This window comes from Stomoxys calcitrans, chromosome 1 (genome assembly GCF_963082655.1).
Source record: "Stomoxys calcitrans chromosome 1, idStoCalc2.1, whole genome shotgun sequence".
NCBI lineage: Eukaryota > Metazoa > Arthropoda > Insecta > Diptera > Muscidae > Stomoxys > Stomoxys calcitrans.
The window spans coordinates 204,427,312-204,455,023 of NC_081552.1; the positions used below are offsets into that span (position 1 = coordinate 204,427,312).

The following is a 27,712-nucleotide window of genomic DNA, read 5'->3' on the forward strand; positions in this document are numbered from 1 at the left end:
CAGTAGGTTATTTTAAACCTCCCGACATCTGACCTAAATATGGTTCAGAACGGACTATATTTAGATATAGCTGTCATATAGACCGATCTCCCGATAAAGGGTCTGAAGCATATAAATGCTCTAATTTTTAACCGATTTCGCTGAAATGTGAAACAGTGAGTTGTTTTAGGCCTTCCAACATAGGATCCAAGTATGGTTCAGATCGGACTATATTTAGATATAGCTGCTATATACACCGATCTCCCGATGAAGGGTCGGAAGCCCATAAATGCTTTAATTTATAACCGATTTCGCCGAAATTTGAAGCAGTGAGTTGTTTTAGGCCTCCGAACATAGGACCCAAATATGGTTCAGATCGGACTTTATTTAGCTATAGCTCTCATATAGACCGATCTCCCAATAAAGGGTCTGAAGCCCATAAATGATTTATTTATTACCCAATTTCGTTGAAATTTAAGATAGTGAGTAGGTTAAGGCCCCCCAACATTCGAATCAAATATGGTTCTAATCAGACTATATTTAAATATAGCTGCCATTTAGACCGATTTGCCTATAAAGGGGCTGAAGCCCATTGAAGCTTTATTTATTACCCGATTTCGTTGAAATTTGATGTAGTGAGTTGTATTGAGCCTCCCGATATCCGACCTTAATATGGTTCAGATCGGTTTATATTTGGATATAGCTGCTAAAAAGACCAATATTTTGTTCTACAAAATCGAACAGTTTATTAGACCACTCAATATCCGTGCCGAATTTGAGTGCTTAAGTTATCTAATTTTCACCGAATTGTTACGAAAGGGGCTTAACATATATACTCGAGGTGGTGGCTATCTAAAGTTCGGCCCGGACGAACATAATGCCTTTTTAATCGTTTTTTTATTAATAAAACGCAGATGCTCTTTCAATGTCCAAAAGGTGTTTATTTATTGATTTTAAAAGAAAATAAAAAGAAATGTAATTAGCTGGAAAATAAGGTTTATATGCATGAGGTAGCTTTCCAAATAGCTTGACAGATTTAAAGGAAAGAAATTCTGCAAACTTGTAAATCACGGCTACCCGGCTCCTTTATTCTGTCCAGCGATGGGTGCAATTCTGATTGGTGCACACATAGTACAGTCTCATTTCCTCTTCAGCACGTCGAGTCTGGGCCTGGAAAAATACTGACTCGCGATGTCCACATTTGGGGCACTCATGATCTTCAGTGCGCGGCAGTGTTGGATCTGATATGACATCAGGACAGATGTGAGTCAACTCATCGATTTCGTGCATAATTTTGTTCACATAAATGCAATTGGAGTCGGCTTCCTGGCGATAATCACAATTGCGGCAGGCATACATAAGAACTTTGGCCTCCTTGTCCTCTTTGGGGTACAACATGTTGTTGCACTCTTGACAGAAACGAATGCCAACATAGCCGGGACCTTCACTGGCAGCAGCATCAAATGACAAAGACATTGTTGTAATGCGTATGGGTTTAAGGTCAAAAAGTGTTGATCTCCAAGGTCTGCAATTGAAAAAAGAACATAATTGCCAATTTTATTTGTATGATAGTTGTGAATATGGTAAACTGATTCCGCTGGCATTGATTTGTCTTTCCATAATGACTAAATCTTCTTGATAGTTTTTGAGAGTATCGGTCTTGAATTCGGAAAACTTGCTTCTTAATGAATTATTGAATTTTTTTGGCTTTTTGAGTGCACATTTTCTTCCCAATTTTGTTTGCAATATTGAATGTAAAGTTATGTTGCAAATGCTAACAATTTATACAATTCACTTCTTGCCTTTGTAGAGACTTCAATTTTCATTTAATTCGGTGGCTATTATATTCGTAGCGAACAAGATCCACTAACATAATTCTCCTTCTTTAGAAACTCATCTTCCAACTTGACTTGCTGGTCCCTAGAGTACATTCTTATGTGTGTTTCAGTGTAATATTGAATGTGATGTCTTGTTACGAACTTTGAACTTTCAACTTGTTTGAATAAGTCCTCCTTTCAAAATGGTTTTCTTGAGTAAATCTTCTTAGCCCCCGAAAAAGCAGCTTCTACGAGTATTTCATTTGACAGACATTTTGCATATGAAACTGTGTTCCCAACGCATTCACTATTTCCGCCTAAAGAGGTCGTTTATTCTGATTTAGACCACTAGATAGCACAATTCATATATGATTTTTCTGCAACTTTTTTCGGTGGTTATCCTCGGCGGAATTCCATTCACACTCGGCTGTTAATAGAACATTTTTTAATATCGGAAGGGGGGGCGGACCCTCCCCCATACCACAAAGGTACTAATCAAAAATAAAAGTGAAACGATCGGGATAATATGGGATTCAAATGAAAGGTATTGAAGAGTAGAGTACGAATTTCATATTAAACAAGTAAAAAGGCATTAAGTTCGGCCGGGCCGAACTTTGGATATCCACCATCTCGGGAGTATATGTAAACTCCCTTTTGCCACATAAATTATGCACCCAAATTCGGCACGGCCATTGAGTGGTCTACTAAATAAAAGTCACTGATGAATTTTGTATTTCAAATTTCAACAAAATCGGGTAATAATGAAAGCTTTTATGAGCTTCAGACCCTTAACTGGTGTATCGGTCTATATGATAGCTATATCTTAATACAGTCCGATCTTTACCATATTTGGGTCGGATGGCGGGTGGCCTAAAACTACTCACTATTTAAAATTTCAGTGAAATCGGGTAAAAAATAAAGCTTTTATGGCCTTCAGACCCTTTATCGGGAGATCGGTCTATATGGCAGCTATATCTATATATGGACCGATCTAATCCATATTTCGGTCAGATGTCGGGAGGCTTAAAATAACTCACTGTTGCAAATTTCAGCGGAAAGGGTTAATAAATAAAGCTTTTATGGTCTTCAGACCCTTTATCGGGAGATCGGTGTATATGGTAGCTATATCTAAAAATAGTCCGATCTAATCCATATTCAGGTCAGATATCGAGAGGCTTAAAATAACTCACTGTTGGAAATTTCAGCGTAATCGGGTAATAAATACAGCTTTTATGGCCTTCAGACCCTTTATCGGGAGATCGGTCTATATGGTAGTTTAGATCGGACTATATCTAAATATATTCCGATCTAAACCATTTTTGGGTCAGTTGTCGGAAAGCCTTAAGCTACTCAATGTTTAAAATTTCAGCAAAATCGGATGAAAAATAAAGCTTTTATGGCCTTCAGACCCTTTATCGGGAGATCGGTCAATATGGCAGCTATATCTAAATATAGTCCGATCTAAACCATATTTAGGTCAGATGTCGAGAGGCTTAAAATAACTCACTGTTGCAAATTTCAGCGAAATCGGATAATAAATATAGCTTCTATGGTCTTCAGACCCTTTATCGGAAGATCGGTCTATATGGTGGCTATATCTAAATATAGTCCGTTCTAAACCATATTTGGGTCAGTTGTCGGGAGGCCTTAAACTACTCAATGTTTCAAATTTCAGTAAAATCGGATGAAAAATATGGTTTTTATGGGCATTAGACTCTTTATCGGAAGATCGGTCTATATGGCAGCTATATCTAAATATAGTCCGATCTGAGCCATATTTGGGTCAGATGTCGAGAGGCTTTAAATAACTTACTGTTACAAATTTCAGCGAAATCGGGTAATAAATAAAGATTTTAATAAATAAAGCTTTTATGGCCTTCAGACCCTTTATCGGGAGATCGGTCTATATGGCAGCTATATCTATATATGGACCGATCTAATCCATATTTCGGTCAGATGTCGGGAGGCTTAAAATAACTCACTGTTGCAAATTTCAGTGAAATCGGGTAATAAATAAAGATTTTATGGTTTTCAGACCCTTTATCGGGAGATCGGTCAATATGGCAGCTATATCTAAATATAGTCCGATCTAAACCATATTTAGGTCAGATGTCGAGAGGCTTAAAATAACTCACTGTTGCAAATTTCAGCGAAATCGGATAATAAATATAGCTTCTATGGTCTTCAGACCCTTTATCGGAAGATCGGTCTATATGGTGGCTATATCTAAATATAGTCCGTTCTAAACCATATTTGGGTCAGTTGTCGGGAGGCCTTAAACTACTCAATGTTTTCAAATTTCAGCAAAAACGGTTAATATATAAAGCTTTTATGGTCTTCAGACCCTTTATCGGGAGATTGGTCTATATGGTAGCTATATCTAAATATAGTCCGATCTAAACCATTTTTGGGTCAGTTATCGGGAAGCTTTAAACTACTCAATGTTTCAAATTTCAGCAAAATCGAATGAAAAATAAAGTTTTAATGGGCATTAGACCCTTTATCAAAAATTGGTCTATATTAGCAGCTATATTAAAATATGGTCCGATTTGGCTCGTTCAAGGCTCAATATATCAATTTTTTAAGGCTCTAGAGTGATTACAACAGACGGAGGGACAGACGACCAGACACATGGACATCGTTATATCGTCTTAGAATTTTAAGACGATCCGAAATATATATTTTTTGCAGGGTCGGAAATTGATATTTCAGTGTGGTGCAAACGAAATGACTAAATGAATATACCCCCTATCCTACGGTGGTGGCTATAAAAATGGGTACATGTAACAGGGGGCCGCCCCAACCCCAAAAAACTCTAAAATAGGGTTTTTGACAATATGGGACTCAAATGAAAGGTGTTCGGGAGTAGATTGCGAATATGGACAGGAAGGAGAAATAGGCTTTATAATTTGTTGATTTCGGAAAGGGGCGGGCGGGTTCTCCCCCGTTACCCAAAAACACCACCCAAAATCAAAGTGGACCGATCGGAACAATATGGGTATCAAATGAAAGGTATTGGAAAACAGAATACGAATATGGTATTAAAATTTGGGTCTAAGTACCCGCCGGGCCGCTCCAATCCTAAAATTCCCCCAAACAAACATATTGGATGTTCATGTCAATATGGGCCTCCAATGAAAGGTATTCGGGAGTAGATAACGAATCTGGCATACAAAATCAGTTTAAAATATAGGGCGTCACCCTACCCTCCAAAAAGGCCTTAAATGGGCATATGACTCATCATGACTATATGGGACTCGGTTTGTTCCGTAGAATCAAACACGGCTGGACCGATTTTCTTAAAATTGTCACAGATTGTGTAAGTTTGTCAGGAAGAAAACATAGGTTATATAATTGTTACATATCGGAGGGGGCAGTCCCTCCCTTACACCAACAACGCCATCCAAAACTAAAAGTGGACCCATGGGCACAATATGGTTATCAAATCAAAGGTATTGGAGACTAGAAAACGAATATCGTATAAAAATTTGGGTCCAAGTACCCAGCGGGCACCTCCAACCCATAAACTCCTCTAAACAGATATATTGGGCTTTTCTATCCATATGGGACTCAAATGAAAAGTATTCGGCATTAGATTACAAATATGGCATAAAAAATTTGGTTCAAGTTATGGCAGGTGGCCCCACCTCCTAATACCCCCAAATGGGCATATTACCCAACCAGGGCTATATGAGACTCAAATGAAAGGTATTTTGGAGTAGATTACAATATGACATTAAAATTTGTGTTCAAGTCCAGGTGGTGTTTTTTCTCCTAAAAATACGTCAAATAGGTTAATTTGACCCATTATGACAATATGAGAGGTATTTGAGAGTAGACAACGAATTTGATATCCAATTTTGGAGCCAAGCGTTTGGGGGGATATGAAGTTTAGTTAAGGGGGTGCTTTAGTGCGTCACCCCCTAAACTGAACTTCATATCCGGCATGGCAATTTTGCAAATTGGAGCTCAAATCAAAAGTATTTGGGGGTAAAGAACGAATTTGATATCTATTTTCAGGGCAAAGTATGGGTGGCCGCCCCAGCCCCAAAACACCCTCCAAAAGGTTCATGTTTACCGACCATGGTAATATGGGGCTCAAATTAAAGGGATTTGGAAGTGTTGCACACATTTTATATCTATATTTGAGTTGAAATGTCCGAGCTGCCATCGCTCCCCTAAAAAGCACTTCTCATTACCCTAATTTTTAGAAACACCAGATATCGGAGATTGGTGATGCGATTCATTCGAAATTTTTTTGCATTCTTACAGTCACCAAGGAGTGTAAGAAGGAGATTGAAACCCTCTCTGAGGATGATACAATCCGCATCGTTTGAGTGCTGGGCCATAACGGAGTAAGAGAGAATGAAAGGGCAGACGATTTGGGTGAAGCCGAAGCCTTTCGGATCGACGCAGTCCGATTTAACCGCGTGGGCGAAAAACGCATGTAACACTGTGAAACAGCGAAACAGTCGGTAGGACGGCGAAAATCTTATGAGGTGATCCGGATCGTGAGAGGACGAGGCTATTACTGAAAGGAAGTAAGAAGGAGGTCAGTATAGCTTTTGGTGTCATAACGGGACATAAGACTACGAGCTCACTTACGCAAAATCGGTGCGGCAAATGATAGCATGTGTATGATGTAGGGAAAATGATGAGGCGTTGGAGCATTTCCTACAAATTAAAATTTTCTTCTTTGAGTTTACTTTGTAGTGTTTAGAGCGCACAACAAGCCGATTACTGGCTAAGGTGTTTGTCTATAATGGCATGGGACAGATTAATATCTGCATCCTTTTTCCGACCTAACCTAACGTCACCAAAAACACAAAATGGTTTCCATTGTTGTAGTCTGGTGCCTCGGGGGCCGCATAAAACTCGCCAAATAGATATATAGACCAATCACGACAATTCAGCGTCATAGGCGGACATATGCTACAATGGCACGAATTCGAAATCCACATTCAGGGCGAAGTGTCCCCACTGTTAAAAGATATTAGAGAGTTAAAGAAGGCGCAGCGGAGCAGAGAGACCAGTTTGGCTAGTTTAGAATAAAACAACTAAAAACGAGCTAAGTTCGCCCCGGGCCGAATCTTGGGTATCCAAGATATCAGAATATTATTTTTGTCTCAAAATATCAGGATAACGGCCTATATCACCATATCGACCGATTCGGATATAACTTGGCACTCATATATCTGTTTATGCAACGAGTCGGATCATACTTGAAGTGGATGTTGAAAGTCATAACTCAAGTCTTTGTTTCAAATTTCAGCCACATCGGTTGAAAATTGAGTCTTCTCAGGGCTTAAGAAGTCAAATCCAGGGATCAGTTTATATGTTGGCTATATCTGTTTATAGACCGATTCGGATCCTACTTGGCATGGATGTTGGAAATCATAACACAAAAAATCAAATCCGGAGATCGGTTTATATGGGGTCTATATCTGTTTATAGACCCATTCGGATCATACTTGGCACGCATGTTGGAAGTAGCAACACAAGTCTTTTTTCCAAATGTTATCCTCTTCGGATGAAAATTGAGGCATCAAGGGGCTGAAGAAATCAAATCGAGGGATCGGTTTATATGGCAGCTATATACAATACAAATCTGAACCGATATGGGCCATTTGCAACCCCAACGATCTACATCAATAGGAAGTATCGGTGCAAAATTTCAAGCGTCTTTCTGTACATGTTCAAAGGCTATCGTGATTTCAACAGACGGATGGACGGACATGGCTGGAGGGACTCAGGAAGTCGAGACGATCCAAAATATTTATACGTTATGGGGCCACCCATCCTATGGTAGTGGGTATAAAAAAAATTATTATTATAGTAGACTATTGCCTTCAATTTTGCTGTTTTTATACCCTCCACCAATATAATGGGGGTATACTGACTTCGCCATTCCGTTTGTAACACGTCGATATATTGGTCTAGGACCCCATAAAGTATATATATTCTTGATCGCCATGACATTTTAAGTCCAGCTAGCCATGTCCGTCCGTCTGTCCAACTGACCGTCTGTCTATCTGTCTATGGATAGCACATTTCGAAGGAGTAAAGCTAGGAGCTCGAAAGAGTAGAACTAGGCGCTTGAAATTTTGCACAAATACTTCCTATCGGTGTAGGTCGGATGGGTTTGTAAATGGGCCACAGTGGTCCATGTTTTGATATAGCTGCCATATAAACCGATGTTGGATCTTGACTTCATGAGCCTCTAGAGCGCGCAATCTAATACGATTTGGCTTAAATTTGGCACAAAGTCTTTTGTTTTGACTTCGGTTCATATCGCAAATTGTACGAAAAATTTGGTTTAAGTAATTAGGGAGCCACCCCAGGCCCAAAACCCCCCCAAAATCAAAACTGGACCAATCGGGACAATGCGGGATTCAAATGAAAGGTATTCGGGAGTAGAATATGGATATGATATTAAAAACTGTATCCAAGTAACTAGTGAGCCGTCCCAAGCCCAAAACCGCCCCAAACGTACCGCCGAAAATCAAAACCGATCGGGTCAATATGGATCTCAAGTGAATGGTATAGTTTTCAAGGTGTATACGGTGTCTCACCAACCCCAAAAACCAGCAAAACGGGCATGAATATCCAACGTCACAAAATGGATATCAAATAAAGGGTCTTTGGGAGTTGACTACGGATCTGGATCCTGCCGTTCAGCAGGACATGAAGCTATCGACAGTAAAGGACTAAAATATATTGTCTTTTGGGCCTTTGCGTTGGGGGGACCGACTCTCTCCACCCAATAAAATCATCACCAAACAGTCATGTAGGACGACCGAGAATATATTGTACTCAAATGAAAGGAAAGGGATTGCCCTCTGACACGGGAATCCCCCCCCCCCCCCCCCCCTCAACCTACCCAAAAACAGGAATCAAAAATAATATATGAAGGCCTATCAGGATATAATAGGACAGCAATAAAAGGTCTTTCAGAGTGGAGTACACTTTTTGCCCTCAAATCGGGATAGACACAGGAGGACCTGTGGATCTTTAAAAATGTGGTGTCACAAGTGGTAGCTTTGAAATATGATTTTGAATGTTGATAATTAATACAAAACAAATTAATTAGTGTGGATCTGAACGAGATGCCTAGTCCTGAATATCTTGATCGCCACCTTAAAAATGCTTGACATTATGGGGCTCAAACAAAATCGTTCTCTAGCGCAATGCTGATATTATTTCAAACTCCGCCCCCTAAACTCTCTTCAAACCAGCCATGTTTGCCTACTATGGCAATAAGGGGCTCAAATAAAAGATATTAATAGAACACCTTGTGTGTGTGTGTGTCCCGCACTAGCAGTAAAAAGGAGTTCCACGAATCCACTTTAGGTTCTCATTTCTTTGAGAACCTATCTGATTTAGCGGATGGGAACATTCCCAAGTTATTGGACTTTTTAAAGCGATCTGGATGATCTGAACGGTAGGAACTAGAAGGCATATTCTTCTTGTGTTCTTGTGGTATTAAAATGGATGAAAACGTCTAAGTGAATCTGATGGCAGACTACCACTTAAAACTAACCTAATAGGTATTTTATAGTAGATCACAAATTCGATATCCAATTTCGAGGTCAAGTGTTTGGCAACCGTCTCACCCCATAAACTCCCCAATGACAATTGGGGCTCAAATAAAAAAGTAGAGCATTGATATTTTTTCGGGGCTAAGTGCTTGGGTGGATTTCCCACCCTACATACCCCGCAAACTGGACATATTTTTGGACTATGGCAAAATGGGGCTCCAAACTTATATCTGCTTTAAGGCCAAGTGTATCAGGAACGAATGACCGTACAAAATCTCCCTGAACCACATATATATGTCGACTATATCAATATGTAGCTCAAGCTTTTTTGGGAGAAGAGTATGAATCTGATATACACTTTGGAGGCACAGGGTTTGGCTACTCCAATCCACCAACAAAACCAAGAGAATAAGGTAGATCCAATATCCAAACTTTAATGGCGGACCCTCCCCTTAACCTATTTTCAAAAACGCCTCAATAAACCTCATACACTCCCCCTAAACCACACATATATGCCGACTATATCAATATGTAGCTCAAATGAGTTTTTTTTGGGAGTAGAGTATGAATCTGATATACACTTTGGAGGCACAGGGTTTGGCTTCTCCAATCCACCACCAAAACCAAGAGAATGAGCTAGATCCAATATCAAAATTTTAATGGGCGGACGCTCCCCTTAACCTATTTTCAAAAACGCCAGATTTCGGAGAGGGGCGATTTAAGCGAATTCTGGATAGTTTATAGTAACTCAAAAATAAACGTTTGATATCCTTATTAAGAGTGTCATATGGGGGTCATAAGGAGGCCGGTCCATGGCATAGGGGGGCGCCCCACCTCCAAATTCCGCCAAATGGAAAGATATACCAATAATGACAATATAGGGCTCAAACGGAAGGTATTTGAGACAAGAGCACGAATCTGATATATGGGCGTCCACCTCACCCCAAAAATACCCCCATACCGGACATATTTACCGACCATAGCAATACAAGGCTCAAATGAGAGGTATTTAGAAGTAGAGTACCACTAGGATATACACATTGGGGCGAAATATTTGAAAGGCCGTACCAGCACCCCCAAACAGGACTTATTTCCTGATTGTGCCAGCATAGGGCTCAGATAAAATAAGGGAGTGAAAGGAGGAGCAAAGGATCGGGTCCTGTCCAGCTAGTTGTTATATAATATACTGTAATTACTGAAAAGATCGGACATTTTTAGCTCTTTTCCACCCAAAACTTTAATTTTTTTTTTTAAGCCCATATTAATATTTTCTAGGGAAATTTTGAACTTCCACAGAAATTAAGAAATATGGTACTTTGGATGAAGTTGAAACAGCGACTTGGTTATGGAATAACAAAGTGTTCAAAGAAGTGACCATTTTATCCTCTAATTGATGTTGCATTATTTGTCACCACTGTGGTACAGGGTGTTATAACTTAGTGAATTAGTTTGTAACATCCAAAAGGAAGAGAGATAGACCCATTGATAAGTATAACGATTGACTCAGAATCACTTTCTAATTCGATTTAGCTATGTCCGTTTGACCGTCTGTTCGTCTGTCTGTCTTTCTGTCCGTCTGTCCATGTTAAATTGGGTGCAAACTACAGGTCTCAATTATCATCCGATCGTCTTCAAATTTGGCATGGGTATGTTTTTCGGCCTAGAGACGAAGCCTATTTAAATTGGAAAAAATCGATTCAGATTTGGATATAGCTCCCATATATATGTTCGACCGATTTGCAGTAATACTGCAATAATATGGTCATTTGTTAACCAATTCTCTTGAAATTTGGCAAGGAGGATTTTCTTGTGACTCTCGACAATACAGGTGAATTTCGTAGAAATCGGTTCAGATTTACATACAACTCTCATATATATATATCACCCGATTTTGACTCTTGGAGCCACTGCAAGCGCATTTATTGACGAATCTTACCAAAACTTTGCACAACGCTTTCCTCGACGACTTCCAAAATATCTGCAAAGTTTAGTCGAAATCGGTTCAGATTTAGATATAGCTCCCATATATATGTTCGTCCGATTTGCAGTAATAGTGCGATAAAATGGTAATTTAATAACCGATTCTCTCGAAATTTGGCAAGGAGTATTTTCTTGTGATTCTCGACATTACAGGTGAATTTCGTAGAAATCGGTTCAGATTTAGATATAACTTTCATATATATATATCGCCCGATTTTGACTCTTGGAGCCACTGCAAGCGCATTTATTGACGAATCTTACCAAAACTTTGCACAACGCTTTCCTCGACGACTTCCACAATATCTGCAAAGTTTAGTGGAAATCGGTTCAGATTTGGATATAGCTCCCATATATATATTCGTCCGATTTGCAGTAATAATGCGATAAAATGGTTATTTAATAACCGATTACCTCGAATTTCGGCAGGAAGGATTTTATTCTGAATCTCGATATTATTGGAGAATTTTGTAGAAATCGGTTCAGGTTTGCATACAACTCTCATATATATATATCACCCGATTTTGACTATTGGAGCCACTGCAAGCGCATTTATTGACGAATCTTCCCAAAACTTTGCACAACGCTTTCCTCGTCAACTTCCACAATATCTGTAAAGTTTAGTCGAAATCGGTTCAGATTTAGATATAGCTCCCATATATATGTTCGTCCGATTTGCAGTAATAGTGCGATAAAATGGTCATTTAATAACCGATTCTCTCGAATTTCGGAAGGAAGGATTTTCTTCTGAATCTCGACATTATTGGAGAAATTTGTAGAAATTGGTTTAGATTTAGATATAGCCCTCACATATATATATCGCCCGATTTTGACTCTTGGAGCCACTGCTAGCGCATTTATTGACGAAACTTCCCAAAACTTTGCACAACGCTTTCCTCGACGACTTCCACAATATCTGTGAAGTTTAGTGGAAATCGGTTCAGATTTAGATATAGCTCCCATATATATATTCATCCGATTTTGAGAAATATTGCAATAAAGTGCTCATTTGTTAACCGATTCTCTCGAAATTTGGCAGGAAGGATTTTCTTTTGGCTTTCGACAATACTGCTGAATTTCATAGAAATCGGCCCAGATTTACTTATAGCTGTCATATATGTATATCGCCCGATTTTCACTTTTAGAGCCACTACAAGCACAGTCTTTAATCAATCTTGCCAAAATTTTCCACAAAGCTTTTTTCGACGAGTACCACGTTATCGGAGAAGTTTGCTTGAAATCGGCTTAGAATTAGTAATATTGGGATGCCCAAAAAGTAATTGCGGATTTTTCATATAGTCGGCGTTGACAAATTTTTTCACAGCTTGTGACTCTGTAATTGCATTATTTCTTCTGTCAGTTATCAGATGTTACTTTTAGCTTGCTTTAGAAAAAAAGTGTCAAAAAAGTATATTTGATTAAAGTTCATTCTAAGTTTTTCAAAAATGCATTTACTTTCTTTTAAAAAATCCGCAATTACTTTTTGGGCAACCCAATAGCTCTAATATATATGTTCGTCACATTTTGGGAAATTTGCAATAAGGTTGTCATTTGTGAACCGTGGACTGGGGTTCATTAAACGCCACCGTGGTGCATAGGTCGGCATGCAGCTTTTCAGTGACACGCTGATCGGACTCGGCATAAAACAGGAGCTCCCCTTATCATTGAGCTTAAATTTGAGTAAATTGATAATGTGAGGAGTTAATTTCCCTCTAATTTGTTCCACAATGGTATGTTTGGGAAGCACTAAACTCTTACAGTTCATACATTTCTAATTTGTTTTGCTTAAGACTTAAATCAATTATAGTGACATAGATCATCTAGCACAAAGTACAAATTTGTTCCTTAAAAAAGGACTAATCCCTTTTTAAACAGTTGGACAACATGCGAAGAAGTAAGTAAAAACAATACATCAAACATGAGTGCCATCTCTAGAGAGCAGCACTTAGTAAAGACCACCTTGAACCTTAAAGTCGCACAAAAGCGGGGGAAAAAACATCAACCTAAGCTTAATTTGCCATTCTTGGAAAAAGCCAACCAAGCAGCCTTCTATTAAATTCCAAAGATCAACAGTAGTGACATTTGTCATGAAATGGATTGGCATGTGGGATTGGTTGGTGGTGGTGATGGTGGTACGTACACCTTGTTATTGGAACGACGACAGTAGTGGTTAAGGGCCATGTAGCTCGCTTACCTCAACTCAGCTCACCTCAGCTAACATGTGAAAACCACATGCACTCTCGCCCCAGAAGAATGGCATGAGTGATGATGCCTTCTATTCTGCCGACCGGCGACCCATGCACATCCATAGCCATTCTCCATGGAACAGACCATCATGCATCATGGTCTGTTTCATCACTGCGGTTGGCCCTCCTGCTGAAGGGGCGCATTGTGGCTGGCTCAAGTATTTGAATATTTCTTTTGTTTCATAATAATTTATGACACGATAGAAAAACACGAAGACCAACCTGTCCATATGACATCAAACTGTCACAAAACTGACATTTGATGAGTGTTTCTTTTCATACTTAAACAATTTTTCAGCTATTTAACCATGGGGACAAGGAAAAAATGTTTTCTGTTTCTTTGGAATAACAACAGATAATTGTGTCGTTTTTTTTGTAGTTGTTGTTCTGTTTTCTTTTTTTTTTTCAAGCATTTTCACATTTATGTTTTTTTTTATTCCTATAATTTTGTGGTCATAGCAAGATGATGTGTACAGTGATACACACAGTGATGTGTGATGGCATAGAAAACTTGCCAGAGAACCATTGGCAAAAGTCGGGGGTTAAGACCGCGTGTCATGCATTGGTATCAGACCTATAATGCACAGTTATCAGACCTATAATGCACAGTTATCAGAACTATAATGCTATATGGTGTTGTGGTCTGGTGGACGGCGCTTCAAAAGTCCACCTACTGCTCAATATTTAACCGGATCCAAAGGATGGCTTGTTTGTGCATCTCAGCCGCACTGAGGACGACATCATCTGATGCACTGAATTTAATGCTACATCTTATGCCTCTGGACATTGTGGCTACCCAAATTGCAGCGAACACTGCCGTGAGGTTAAGGGAGTTTTCTGATTGGTTATGTGGCGGCTATGTTATCCTTGATACAATATCCGTTCTAGGCAGTGTGGATTACACCCAAACTGAGCAGCTGTATGATAAAAATTACTGAACCACTATTCCAAATAGAACCGATTGGAACTACGATATCTGTGGTAACAGAAGTTACATAGACTTCTATACGGATGGTTCCAAATTAAACGACCAGGTGAGCTTTGAGTCGAACTCTAAAGATCTAGAACTGGTCATATCGAAAAGTTTTCCCGAAAATTGGCATAAATATCTTCTCAGACAGCCAGGCAGCCATTAAATCCCTGGAGAATGTATTTCTGAACACAAAAAACGCCCTTGACTGTCGCAGATCTCTCAACGAGATGGCTGAACAGTTCAAAATTCACCTGCACTGGGTGCCGGGCCACAAAGATATCACAGGGAATTGTAAAGCGTATGAGTATGAGCGAGACTAGGAACTACCCTACACATTCCAGGTACACTGGAATCTGTGGGTATGCCTCTAGCGACATGTAAGCTAAGTTTTCAGGACCAGGCCCGAAGGACAATGAATGATAGATGGTCACAAAGAGGGGGCTATGAGTATTCCAAAACTATGTGGCCTAATCTAGACTTGAAGAGGTCTACTGTTTTGCTGTCCTTGGCTAGAACAGACGTCTCAGTCATTGTGTCCGTCATGACAGTTCACTGTCTAATCGGAAAACATGCTGACAGACTGAAGGTTGCCAGCAACGACTTTTGCAGAAGCTGTAGAGACATCGAAGAAGAAGAGACTATAGAACACCTTCTGTGTGTGTGTCCCGCACTAGCGGTAAGAAGGAGCACCACTTTAGGTCCTCATATCTTTGAGAACCTGCCTGATTTAGCGGATGTGAACATTGGCAAGTTATTGGCCTTTTTAATCGATCTGGATGGTTTAACGGTAGGAACTAGAAGGCATCTCTTTCCTCTGAAAACAATTGAAGAAAACGTCTAAGTGAGTCTGATGGCAGACTGCCACTTAAACTTAACCTTACCTAACCTAAGGCCTCAATAAGTTAAATCGGGAGATCGGTTTATATGGGAGCTATTTCAGATTATAGACCTTTCAGACTGTATTTGGCACAGTTGTTGGAAGTTATAAAGGAACACCACATGCAAAATTTCTGCTAAATCAGGCAAAAATTGCGGCTTATAGGGGGTCAAGAAGTCAAATCGGGAGAACGGTTTATGTGGGAACTATATCAGGTTCTTGACCGATTTGGACCGTACTTAGCACAGTTGTTGGAAGTCATAACAGAAGATTACGTGCAAAATTTCAGCCAAATCGGACAAAAAGTGCGGCTTGTAAGGGCTCAAGAAGTCAAATCGGGAGATCGGTTTATATGGGGGCTATATATAAATCAGAACCGATATGGCCCAGTTGCAATCCCCAACGACCTACATCAATATTAAATATCTGTGCAAAATTTCAAGCGGCTAGCTTTACGCGTTCGACCGTTATCGTGATTTCGACAGACGGACGGGCGGACGGTTATGCCTAGATCGAATCAGAACGTCGATGCGATCAAGAATTTATATACTTTATGGGATCTTAGATGAATATTTCAAAGAGTTACAAATAGAATGATTAGATAAGTGTACTCCTATCCTACGGTGATTGGTATAATAAAAGTGTTGCCCTTGGTTTATTTGTTTGTTCCGAATAGACTACTTAAAAACGGCTGAACCGATTTTCATGGTAGAGTGTAGCCCCCCGATAAATTAGGGTACTTCATTTAGTGATATTCGCGAGGGGGGCGGACCCTCCCCCTAAATTCAATTATCGAAAACGCCAGATCTCTGAGATGGGGGCATCGATTAAAGTGAAATTTTGTATGCCACTTTATGGTAACCCAAAAACATAAAATTGGTATTCAACTTTGGGGGGACGCCCTACCCCAAGACCCACTCAAACGAACATATTCACCGATTGGGATAATATGGGTATTAAATGAAAGGTATTTAATTGTAGAGTACGAATATGTCATAACAACGTCGACCTCACGTACCGGGGGGCTTGCCCCACCCCCCCCCCCCCCAAAAACCGCCAAAAAATTACATGTTTACTGATTGGGGGAATATGGGTATCAAATAAAAGGTAATTGGAATTAGAATACAAAACTTGTATAAAAATTTGGGGTCAAGTTCTAAGCGGGCCGGCCTATCCCAAAAATCAGCCCCAAATGAACATGTAGGCCAATGGGGTCAATATGGGATTCAAACGAAAGTTACCTGAGAGTAGAAAATTATATAAAAGTTTGGGATCTATTTATTTCCTGGCGGTGTACATGTTCATTTTGCACGAAATGAACATGTACACCGAACGGAATAAGATAAGACTCATACGAGAGGTATTTGGAAAAAAAAGCGAAAATTATATAAAAATTTGAATCAATACCCCCCCCCCCCCCCCACATAAAAATATGCCCAATACGGACATGTATACCAGTATACCAAACGGGATAATATAGGATTCTAGTGAAAGTTATTTTAGAGTTAAATACGAGTATCAGTGATTTTCAAATTTGGACCATGTCAAAGGGGACAAAGAATTTATCAAACAAATAATAATTGGACAATCATCTATCATTGCTAAAATCCTACGAATAAGAAACAAGTGTTAAGCTCGGCCGTGACGCACTTTGGATACCCACCACAATGGATATATGGCAGGTATATCTAAATAAAGTCTGATATGCATCATATGTTGATCGAATAACGGGAGGCTTAATATACGTCACTGTGTCCATTTCCAGCGAAATCGGGTAATTAATTCAGCTTTTATGGGCTTAAGACCCTTAATCGACAGATCGGTATATATAGCGGCTATATCTGAATAAAGACCGATCTGACCCATATGTGAGTCGGATATCGGGAGGCTTTAATCAACTCAGTGTTTAAAATTTCAGCGAAATCGGATAACAATTCCGGCTTTTATGGGCTAAAGACCCTAAATCGGCGGATCGGTCTATATCTTAATATAGTCCGATCTGAACCATATTTAAGTGTGATGTCGGGAGGCGTAAAACAACTCAGTATTTAAAATTTCAGCGAAATCGGATAATAATTCCGGCTTTTATGGGCTTAAGACCCTAAATCGGCGGATCGGTCTATATCTTAATATAGTCCGATCTGAACCATATTTAAGTGTGATGTCGGGAGGCGTAAAACAACTCAGTTTTTTAGATTTTAGCGAAATCGGATAATAATTCCGGCTTTTATGCTCTTAAGACCCTCAATCGGCGGATCGGTCTATATGGCAGCTATATCTGAATAAAGACTGATCTGAACCATATTCAAATCGGATATCGGGAGGCTTTAATCAACTCACTATTTCAAATTTCAGCGAAATTGGATAATAATTCCGGCTTTTATGTTCTTAAGACCCTAAGTCAGCTGATCGGTCTATATGAGAGTTATATCTAAATATGATACGATCTGAACCAAATTAGAGTCGGATGTTAGGAGGTTTAAAACAACTCACTCTTTCTGATGTCATTGGCTACCAAATCCAATAATAATAAATGAGACCCTAAACCGGCGTATCGATCTATAAGGCAGTTATGGGCCATGCTCGGTTTATTTTTTTTAAGGGCAAAACAGATTTTGAATATGGAAGCCATGATCTTTATTCAAAGTTTTTACAAATTACTTCTCTCATTCTGGAGGCCGCCGTTGAGTAGAGATTAGCATGTCCGTCAGAGATGATGAACGCCTGGTTTGGAATCCTGGCAGGAATTTCAGAAAAATTTTCAGCGGTGGTTGTACACTCCTAATTATGAGGTACCATGCCATAGTTGTCGTGGAAAAAACTTCGCCCCGCCGAACACCGTTCGTACTCGGTGGGCGCTTATCATTATTCTTAAAACTTGAATCGGAATGCTCCAACAGGTTCCGAAACCTTGTTTGGTATTAACTTGTTTGTAGAAGTTATTTCCTATTCTTACTGAGGAACGTGTATTAGCAAGCATTATCCTTAAAAGTCATAATAGTTTTGCAGAGATACCAAACTCAGACATGGCTTAAAATACCTATGAACGTATAGATCTGTCGAAGATGGCTTTGTAGTCAACCAAAAGATGATAGTTGTTGATTCGTTGTTCTCTGGTCTTTTTCAGGATTTGGTCCACTGCCGCACTGATGGGGCCCAGTAATTTTTTTTAATTTTTGAGTCTAGTCTCGATAGTATTTCGCATGCGATAGGGTGGAGACTTTTTCAGCTGTAGATGGCACATACTGTTTTGTCCCCTTTCTTGTGTACGGAACGTAGTATGCTGAGGTTCCAATCATGGGCTAAGCTTTCCTCTAGCCAGATTGTGCAGACTAACTGATGCATACGCCTCATTTGCGTGTCGCCTTCGTCTTAAACAGTTCAGCCGGCAACCCGTCGGCTCCTGCTGCCTTATTGTTTTTCAGCCGGGTGTCTGCTACGTGGACCTCGTTCGGACTAGCTGGTATATATACTATACCATCATCAGGGATTGGTTCTGTGGTATACTCATGGCCACCATCATCGGATACCAGCAGCTGGGAAAAGTGTTATTTGGATATCCTTACCACACTATCTGTATCTGTTACCAGATTTCCTTCTTTGCCTCTGCAGGAGTATTTGCCTGTACCAAAGTCAACGGTTTGACATTTTATTCTTTGGAAGAATATTCAGACTTCATTCCGGCTCCTGAACATCTCGATTCGCTCACACTCGCACTCGTCTGAGACTGTCGGATGAATGTTCAGTATTTTGGATGTAGATTTGTGTCACTACGATGGCCGCAAACGAAATGATGGGCTTTATGGCGACGCTCAATGCTTTGAGTTGGACAGTTCAAAATACCGATTCTGTATTGAGAAGCACTGGGGCATTAGAGACGATTTGGGAAGTCGGGATTGAGTGGATGAAACCCTGGCACTAGTATCACCTGGTAACTATTGCTTTCCAGGTGGCACGAAGTTTGGGAAGAGAACGGGAAACGAGAAGCGCTCAAAATTAAAATTTGACCTTTAGGGAAATTATGGGTCTCAAATGAGAGGTATTCGAGATTGAAATACGAATGTGACACCACGGGGGCCACCCCGACTTCAAAGCGTTTCAAAAGCACCGCCCAAAATCAAAAGTGGACCGATGGGAACAATATGAATGTCAAATGAAAAGTACAGGAGAGCAGAGTACGAATATGATATTAAATTTTGGATGATCATGCCAATATGAAATTCAAATGAAAGAAATTCGGGAGTAGACGAATATGACATTAAAAATGAGATCCATGTAATTTGGTTCAGAAGGGGAAGCGGACCCTCCTCCTGATTTGCAAAATCTCCAGATTTCGGAGGTGGGTGGTGGGATTCAAATAAAATTGTGTTTGCACACTTACAGCCATCTAAAAACAAAGATTTCGTATCCAAATTTGGGATGAGGTACTTGAGGGAACCACCCAAACCCCAAAACCCGCAGACGGGATGTATGGATCAATCATGATAATATGGAACTTACATGAAAGGTATTTTGGTAGACAACGAAACTGATATTCACTTTCAGTGTAAGCACATGGGGGACCTCCCAATCCCAAAACCCGTAAACGGGATATATGGACCAATCATGATAATATGGAACTTACATGAAAGGTATTTGGGTAGACAACGAAACTGAAATTCACTTTCAGTGTAACCACCTGGGGGACCTCCCAATCCCACAGCCCGTAAACGGGATATATGGACCAATCATGATAATATGGAACTTACATGACAGGTATTTGGGTAGACAACGAAACTGAAATTCACTTTCAGTGTAACCACCTGGGGGACCTCCCAATCCCACAGCCCGTAAACGGGATATATGGACCAATCATGATAATATGGGACTTACATGAAAGGTATTTGGGTAGACAACGAATCTGATATTCACTTTTCGGTGCAAGTATTTGCCCGAATAGGACATATTTACCGGCCACGACAATATGGGGCTCAAGTTAAAAGTTCAGATCACAGAATTGATATCCAGTTTTGGAAGCAAGTGTCTGAGGGTCCACTCACCCCCAAACGGGACTATTTTACTAACCACGACTATATGGGACTTAAATGAAATCACGAAGTTGATATCTTCATTTGGACAAAATGGAGTCGTTCCACAATAAAACACCCCCAAAAAGCACCGACTATGGCAATATAGGGCTCAAAGAAAAGGATTAAAGATGGAAAGCCCTGATTAGCAATTTTTTTCTAACATTTAAATTTCATACTAAATAATTCATAAGCTCTGGATAGTCCTTAAGCTCTTTGCACCACTGTGCCCCCCGAAACACAAGTGAAAAAACGGATGTTACCTCTTGGAAACTATGAAATAACAACGACATCTACTCCTCAAACACACACTCTGTGCATAGGTTTTTTGTGCCATTCGACCAACAACATTATGACCATAAATTATAACAATAGTCATAATTGAAAAACATTAACGAAACTTAAAAAAAAACTCACTTACATACACACACACACACATGCGAACATAGGAACTCAACACGTCATTTGTTTATTTAAAAAGTTGCTTTGTGTTGTTTGTCGCTCAGCAAAGGAAAACACAACAACAAAATTAACATGGAAAATATACACTAAACGAGACACTGCCAGAAGTAGTCCCAAATACCATGGCCTAGCGACAGAAGTAGGAACCAGGAAAAGAAAAACAAAAACAAAAACGCAACAGCAACACCGAGTTTGCGTGTCTGCTATAATTGATGATAAATGTTATGTAATTAGAAAATGTCAAGTTTTTTGTTAATTTTTTTCTTTTTAGTTTTCGAAAAAAAAATGCAAGAGCACACTCTCTCTCACACATGCTAGAAATTTGGTGTAGAACAAGACTAATAAGCACATATGTAGAGGACCTCGTCTTACAGTTTGTTTCAATTCTCTAATGATAATTAGATATGGGGGGGGGACATCAATGACAGTAACCCTGAGTTGTGGTTTGAGAGGTGGTAGACCACAACAGCGAGGCGGGCAGGAGTGATCTGTTTTTTATACCTTCCACCATGGGATGGGGGTATACTAATTTCGTCATTCTGTTTGTTACTCCTCGACATATGCGTCTAAGACCCCATAAAGTGCATATATTCTTGATTGTCATGACATTTTAAGTCGATCTATCTAGGTGCGTACGTCTGCCCGTCCATCCGTCCGTCTGTCCGTCTGTCTTTCGAAAGCACGCTAACTTTCGAAGGAGTATAGCTAGCCGCTTGAAATTTTCCACAAATACTTCCTACTAGTATAGGTCGATTGAGATTGTAAGTGGGTCATATCGGTCTATGTTTTGATATAGCTGCCATATAAACCGATCTTGTGTCTTGACTTCTTGAGCCTCTAGAGGGCACATTTTTCGTCCGATTTAACTGAAATTTTGCACAAAGTGTTTTATTATAACTTCCAACTACTGTGCTAAGTATGGTTCAAATCGGTACTAAAATCTGGTATAGCGGTCACAAAAACCGATCTTGGATCTTGACTTCTTGAGCCTCTAGAGGGCGCAATTTCCATCCGATTTGGTTGAAAATTTGCATAAAGTGTTTTGTTATGGTTTCCAACAAATGTGAAAGGTACGGTTAAAATCGGTCCATAACCTCATATAGCGGTCACATAAACCGATCTTGGATCTTGACTTCTTGAGCCACTAGAGGGCGCAATTCTAATCCGATTTGGCTGAAATTTTGCATGAAGTGTTTTGTTATGGTTTCCAACAAATGTGCCAGGTACGGTTAAAATTGGTCCATAACCTCATATAGCTGTTATACAAACCGATCTAGGGTCTTGAATTCTTGAGCCTCTAGAGGGCGCAATTTCCATCCGATTTGGTTGAAAATTTGCATAAAGTGTTTTGTTATGGTTTCCAACAAATGTGCCGGGTACGGTTAAAATCGGTCCATAACCTCATATGGCGGTCACATAAACCGATCATGGATCTTGAATTCTTCAGCCACTAGAGGGCGCAGTTCTAATCCGATTTTGCATGAAGTGTTTTGTTATGGTTTCCAACAAATGAGCCAGGTACGGTTAAAATTGGTCCATAACCTCATATAGCTGTTATACAAACCGATCTAGGGTCTTGACTTCTTGAGCCTCTAGAGGGCGCAATTTCCATCCGATTTGGTTGAAAATTTGCATAAAGTGTTTTGTTATGGTTTCCAACAAATGTGACAGGTACGGTTAAAATCGGTCCATAACCTCATATAGCTGTCATATAAAACGATCTAGGGTCTTGACTTCTTGAGCCTCTAGAGGGCGCAATTTCCATCCGATTTGGCTGAAATTTTCCATAAAGTGTTTTGTTATGGTTTCCAACAAATGTGCCGGGTACGGTTTAAATCGGTCCATACCCTGATGTAGCTATCATATAAACCGATCTAGGATCTTGACTTCTTGAACCACTAGAGGGCGCAATTCTTATCCGACTTGGCTGAAATTTTGCATAAAGTGTTTTGTCATGGTTTCCAACAAATGAGCTAGGTACGGTTAAAATCGGTCCATACCCTGATGTAGCTATCATATAAACCGATCTAGGATCTTGACTTCTTGAGCCTCTAGAGGGCGCAATTCCCATCCGATTTGGTTGAAAATTTGTATGAGGTGTTTTATTTTGACTTTCAACAACTGTACCAAATATGGTTTAATTGGATACATAACCTGATATAGCTGCCATATAAACCGACCTGGGTTCTTGACTTCTTGAGCCTCTAGAGGGCGCAATTCCCATCCGATTTAGTTGAAAATTTGTATGAGGTGTTTTATTTTGACTTTCAACAACTGTACCAAATATGGTTCAATTGAATACATAACCTGATATAGCTGCCATATAAACCGATCTGGGTTCTTGATTTCTTAAGCCTTTACAGGGCGCAATTATTGGGTTGTCCAAAAAGTAATTGCGGATTTTTCATATAGTCGGCGTTGACAAATTTTTTCACAGCTTGTGACTCTGCAATTGCATTCTTTCTTCTGTCAGTTATCAGATGTTACTTTTAGCTTGCTTTAGAAAAAAAGTGTAAAAAAAGTATATTTGATTAAAGTTCATTCTAAGTTTTACTAAAAATGCATTTACTTTGTTTTTTTAAAAATCCGCAATTACTTTTTGGGCAACCCAATATTATCCGATTTGGCTGAAATTTTGTATAACGGCTTCTCCTATGACCTTCAATATACGTCTCAAATATGGTCTGAATCGGTCTATAGCCTGATATAGCTCCTATATAAACCGATCTCCCTAATTTACTTCTTGAGCACCTGAAGTGCGCAATTCTTATTCGAATTGTCCACAATGACTTCTTCTGTGGTCTCCAACATTCAATTGCATTTGCATCTGACCATAACATGATATAGCTCCAGTACATCGAAGCTTGGTGTCAGAGTTTTTAGAATGAGCGCAGAAGATTGAGTCGCTGGGAACGCTATTCTACGTTCGGCTAGCGGAACAAATATTCTGTCATAGCCAATTAAAGTGATTTTTTCAATTCACTATAAACAACACAAATGATGGTCTTGCGTCAAAACGTTCTGAGTACGATTATGCAAGAAAATGTCAAACTTTCCAATGAAAATGTCAGATTGTACCTGGCAACGCCCAGGCAACAGTAAGCCTGGGCCAGAAACTTATTCAGCAGCCCTCGTACCAGACTGAAGCTTTATTACTTTTTCGACATAGGCATTTCGACTTTGGCACGGAATGGCTAACCGGACTGTGTTAATTGTTAGGTGATAAAATATATATCGCTTTTCATTAAAGCATCTTCATTTCAAAACCCAACCACATACACAGCTGGTTGCATCCATCCACATTTCAATATTAGACCGTTGGGGCAACCTTGTGGAGTTTGTTGATTTGAGTTGCGGTTGCTTTCGGGTACATATACAACGACCCTTATGGCAATTCAATACCGTTCATTTCCAAAAATTTTACCAAAAACATGTTTTTGGTTAATTTCTTGTTCATTCTTTGCAGTGCTATGTGTTTCCTTTCAATTCCCTAAAATAACATAATGTAATTTAAGCCGTTGTTATTTCTAAAATTTCCAAAACAAAAATAAGAACACAGCAAGCAGGATAACCTTTCCAATCATATAAATTTTTGCTGTAGTTTCTTTGAAGTTCATTGTTATTTGTGCACTTAATTAGATAGAGCATGGTGGGCACAGTGGAGTATATGAAATGGGAAATGGTATAAACAAGTAAAAAGTCTCACTGAGGGGCCAGGTGGTGCCTATGATACTCGAATTGTTAAGGCGAGTTATTGGCGCCTTTAAATCTTTAATCCCTCCCTAATCTTTATACCATCTACCATAGGCTGGGGGTATATTAATTTGTAACACCTCGAAATATGCGTCGGAGACCCCACAAAGTATACATATTCTTGATAGTCAGGACATTTTAAGTCTATCTATTCATGTGCGTCCCTATGTCCGTCCGTCCGTGCTTCTGCCTTTCGAAAGCACGCTAAGTTTCGAAGGGGATAAGCAAGGTGCTTGAAATTCTGCACAACTACTTTCTATTAGTGTAGGACGGTTGGGATTGTAAATGGGCCAAATCGGTCCATATTTTGATATAGCTGCCATATAAACCGATCTTGGGTCTTGACTTCCTGAGCCTCTAGATGGCGCAATTCTTGTCCGATTTGTGTGGAATAGTGCAAGCGGTGTTTTGGTATCACTTCCAACAACTGTGCTAAGTATGGCTCAAATCGGTTTATAACCTGATATAGCTGCCATATAAACCCATCTTGGGTCTTGACTTCCTGAGCCTCTAAAGGGCGCAATTCTTGTCCGATTTGTCTGATATATTGCACGCGGTGTTTTGTTGTCACTTCCAACAACTGTGCTAAGTATGGCTCAAATCGGTTCATAACCTGATATAGCTGCCATATAAACCAATCTTGGGTCTTGATTTCCTGAGCCTCTAGATGGCGCAAATCTTGTCCGATTTGTGTGGAATAGTGCAAGCGGTGTTTTGGTATCACTTCCAACAACTGTGCTAAGTATGGCTCAAATCGGTTTATAACCTGATATAGCTGCCATATAAACCCATCTTGGGTCTTGACTTCCTGAGCCTCTAGAGGGCGCAATTCTTGTCCGATTTCACTGAAATATTGCACGCGGTGTTTTGTTGTCACTTCCAACAACTGTGCTAAGTATGGCTCAAATCGGTTCATAACCTGATATAGCTGCCATATAAAACGATCTTGGGACTTGCCTTGTTGAGCCTCTAGGTGGCGCAATTCTCGTACGATTGGACTGAAATATTGTACGCGGTGTTTTGATATAACTTCCAACAACTGTGCTAAGCGTGGTTTAACTCAGTTCATAACCTGGTATAGCTGCCATATAAACCGATATGGGATTTTGATTTTTTGAACCTCTAGAGGGCACAATTCTCACCCGATTTGGCAGAAATTTTTACAACGGCTTCTCTCATGATCTTCGACATACGTGTCTAATATCGTCTGAGTCGATCTATAGCTTGATACAGCTCCCATATAAACCGACATTAAACATTCAATTCATTTATGGTCCAAATCGGACAATAACTTGTTTTATTTGATCCTTTGTTTGCTTTAAAAGAGATATCGGGAAAAGAACTCGACAAATGCGATCTATGTTGGAGGGTATAGTTAGTTCGGCCCTGCACGCTTTTACTTGTTTTTTCTATCAAACAACACGCAGGGGATGTCCCCTATGAATGCAGGGGACATCCCCTGCGATAAGAATGTAGTGTTTATTGACATTTGTCTTTAATCTCTAGATGTCATAGTGGGTGGAAAAAACATTCGAGGGAAATCGAACGGTTCGGGCGAAATAAGAATTCTCTCTATAATGCATTGTCCGGTCCGCTGGCCAATCAATTACAAACGGGTGTGAGTTTCTGGAATGTCTAGTATTGGGTTGCCCAAATAGTAATTGCGAAATTTTCATATAGTCGGCGTTGACAAATTTTTTCACAGCTTGTGACTCTGTAATTGCATTCTTTCTTCTGTCAGTTATCAGCTGTTACTTTTAGCTTGCTTTAGAAAAAAAGTGTAAAAAAAGTATATTTGATTAAAGTTCATTCTAAGCTTTATTAAAAATGCATTTACTTTCTTTTAAAAAATCCGCAGTTACTTTTTGGGCAACCCAATACATTTATACCCTTTATAGACAAAGATGATCGTAATGGGTCAGCGAGTCGTTTGTGTGACAACAAACAGCACTGAGTCTTCCGTGAATTAAAATCTACTCGATTCATTCGATCCCACTCAGAAATGGCCAGCAAATCCTGGCAGAGTATATCGTCCATAACCTGCCTTTTGTGCTCAATCCTTCGAAGACTCGGTCCATGGTGGAATGAGTACGAATGACAGAGATAACTTTCATCCGCTAATGAGTAGATTGGATTCGGATTCGAATATGGAAAGAGAAGGAGAAAGGACAGAGCCCTTCTGTCAATTTATGCTCATTGGATGAGAACCCATCTATTTATAACGACTCGTATGGTGCGATCTCTGAGAAAGCTCGAAATAAATCGAACGAAGCCATTACCGACACCAAATGCGACAAGTTTTGATAGTAGTATACCGTGCTAGACCCTATCAAATGCCTTGGAGATATCCAGAGCCACAAACTTACTCTCACCAAATTGGTGGATTGAGCGAATCCAACGTTCCGACAGAAGTGCCATGAGGTTGCCCGTAGAGCGATTTCTGTGGAATCCATACTGTTGGTCGCTAAGAAGGCTTTAAGACTCTAAATACCTCACAAGATGGTGATTAGCCATGCTCTCCATGACCTTGGAGAGAGCAGAGCATATCACAATTGGCCAATAATTCGCAGGGTTGTTTGTCTCAACCTTCTTGGGTATTGGCTGAACGATCGCAACCCTCCAATGCGTCGGGAAGACTTCCGCACAGTAGGCAAGGTTGAAAAGGGTTCGCCATGGACGAGCAAGCGTAGAAGTGTTGATATGCCATCCGGGCCCGGGAATTTATTTAAGTCTAGATTCTCAAGAACCCTTTCAATTCCACGAGTTCGAAAAAATATCTGCGGCATGGCGCCAGACGCTAAAACAATGCACTGGTTGGAGTTACCAAGAGGTGCAAGAATATTAACTTCATACTTTTCAGGTTGTGAAATCAAGAAAAGGTCAAGTGTATTATTTTGGTCCCTGTCTATGGTCAAAAAAAGAATCTGTGCAAAGTTTCAGCTCAATGTCTCTATTTTTAAAGACTGTGTCGTGATTTCAACACACAGACGAACAGAAGGACGGACATGACTAGACCGCCTTAGA

The 27,712-nt window shown here is 39.9% G+C and overlaps 1 protein-coding gene across 1 annotated transcript in view; it reads right to left on the reverse strand.

Moving 5' to 3' along the window:
- Positions 1 to 899: 899 nt before the first annotated feature.
- LOC106092845 (DNA-directed RNA polymerase II subunit RPB9) overlaps positions 900 to 27,712 on the reverse strand; it is a 48,746-nt gene continuing 21,933 nt past the window's right edge. Inside the window, exon 3 of the mRNA XM_013259773.2 lies at positions 900 to 1,504. Coding sequence (XP_013115227.1) covers positions 1,066 to 1,455 — 390 coding nt within the window. The 5' untranslated portion in view covers positions 1,456 to 1,504 and the 3' untranslated portion in view covers positions 900 to 1,065. The remainder of the gene's footprint in view (positions 1,505 to 27,712) is intronic.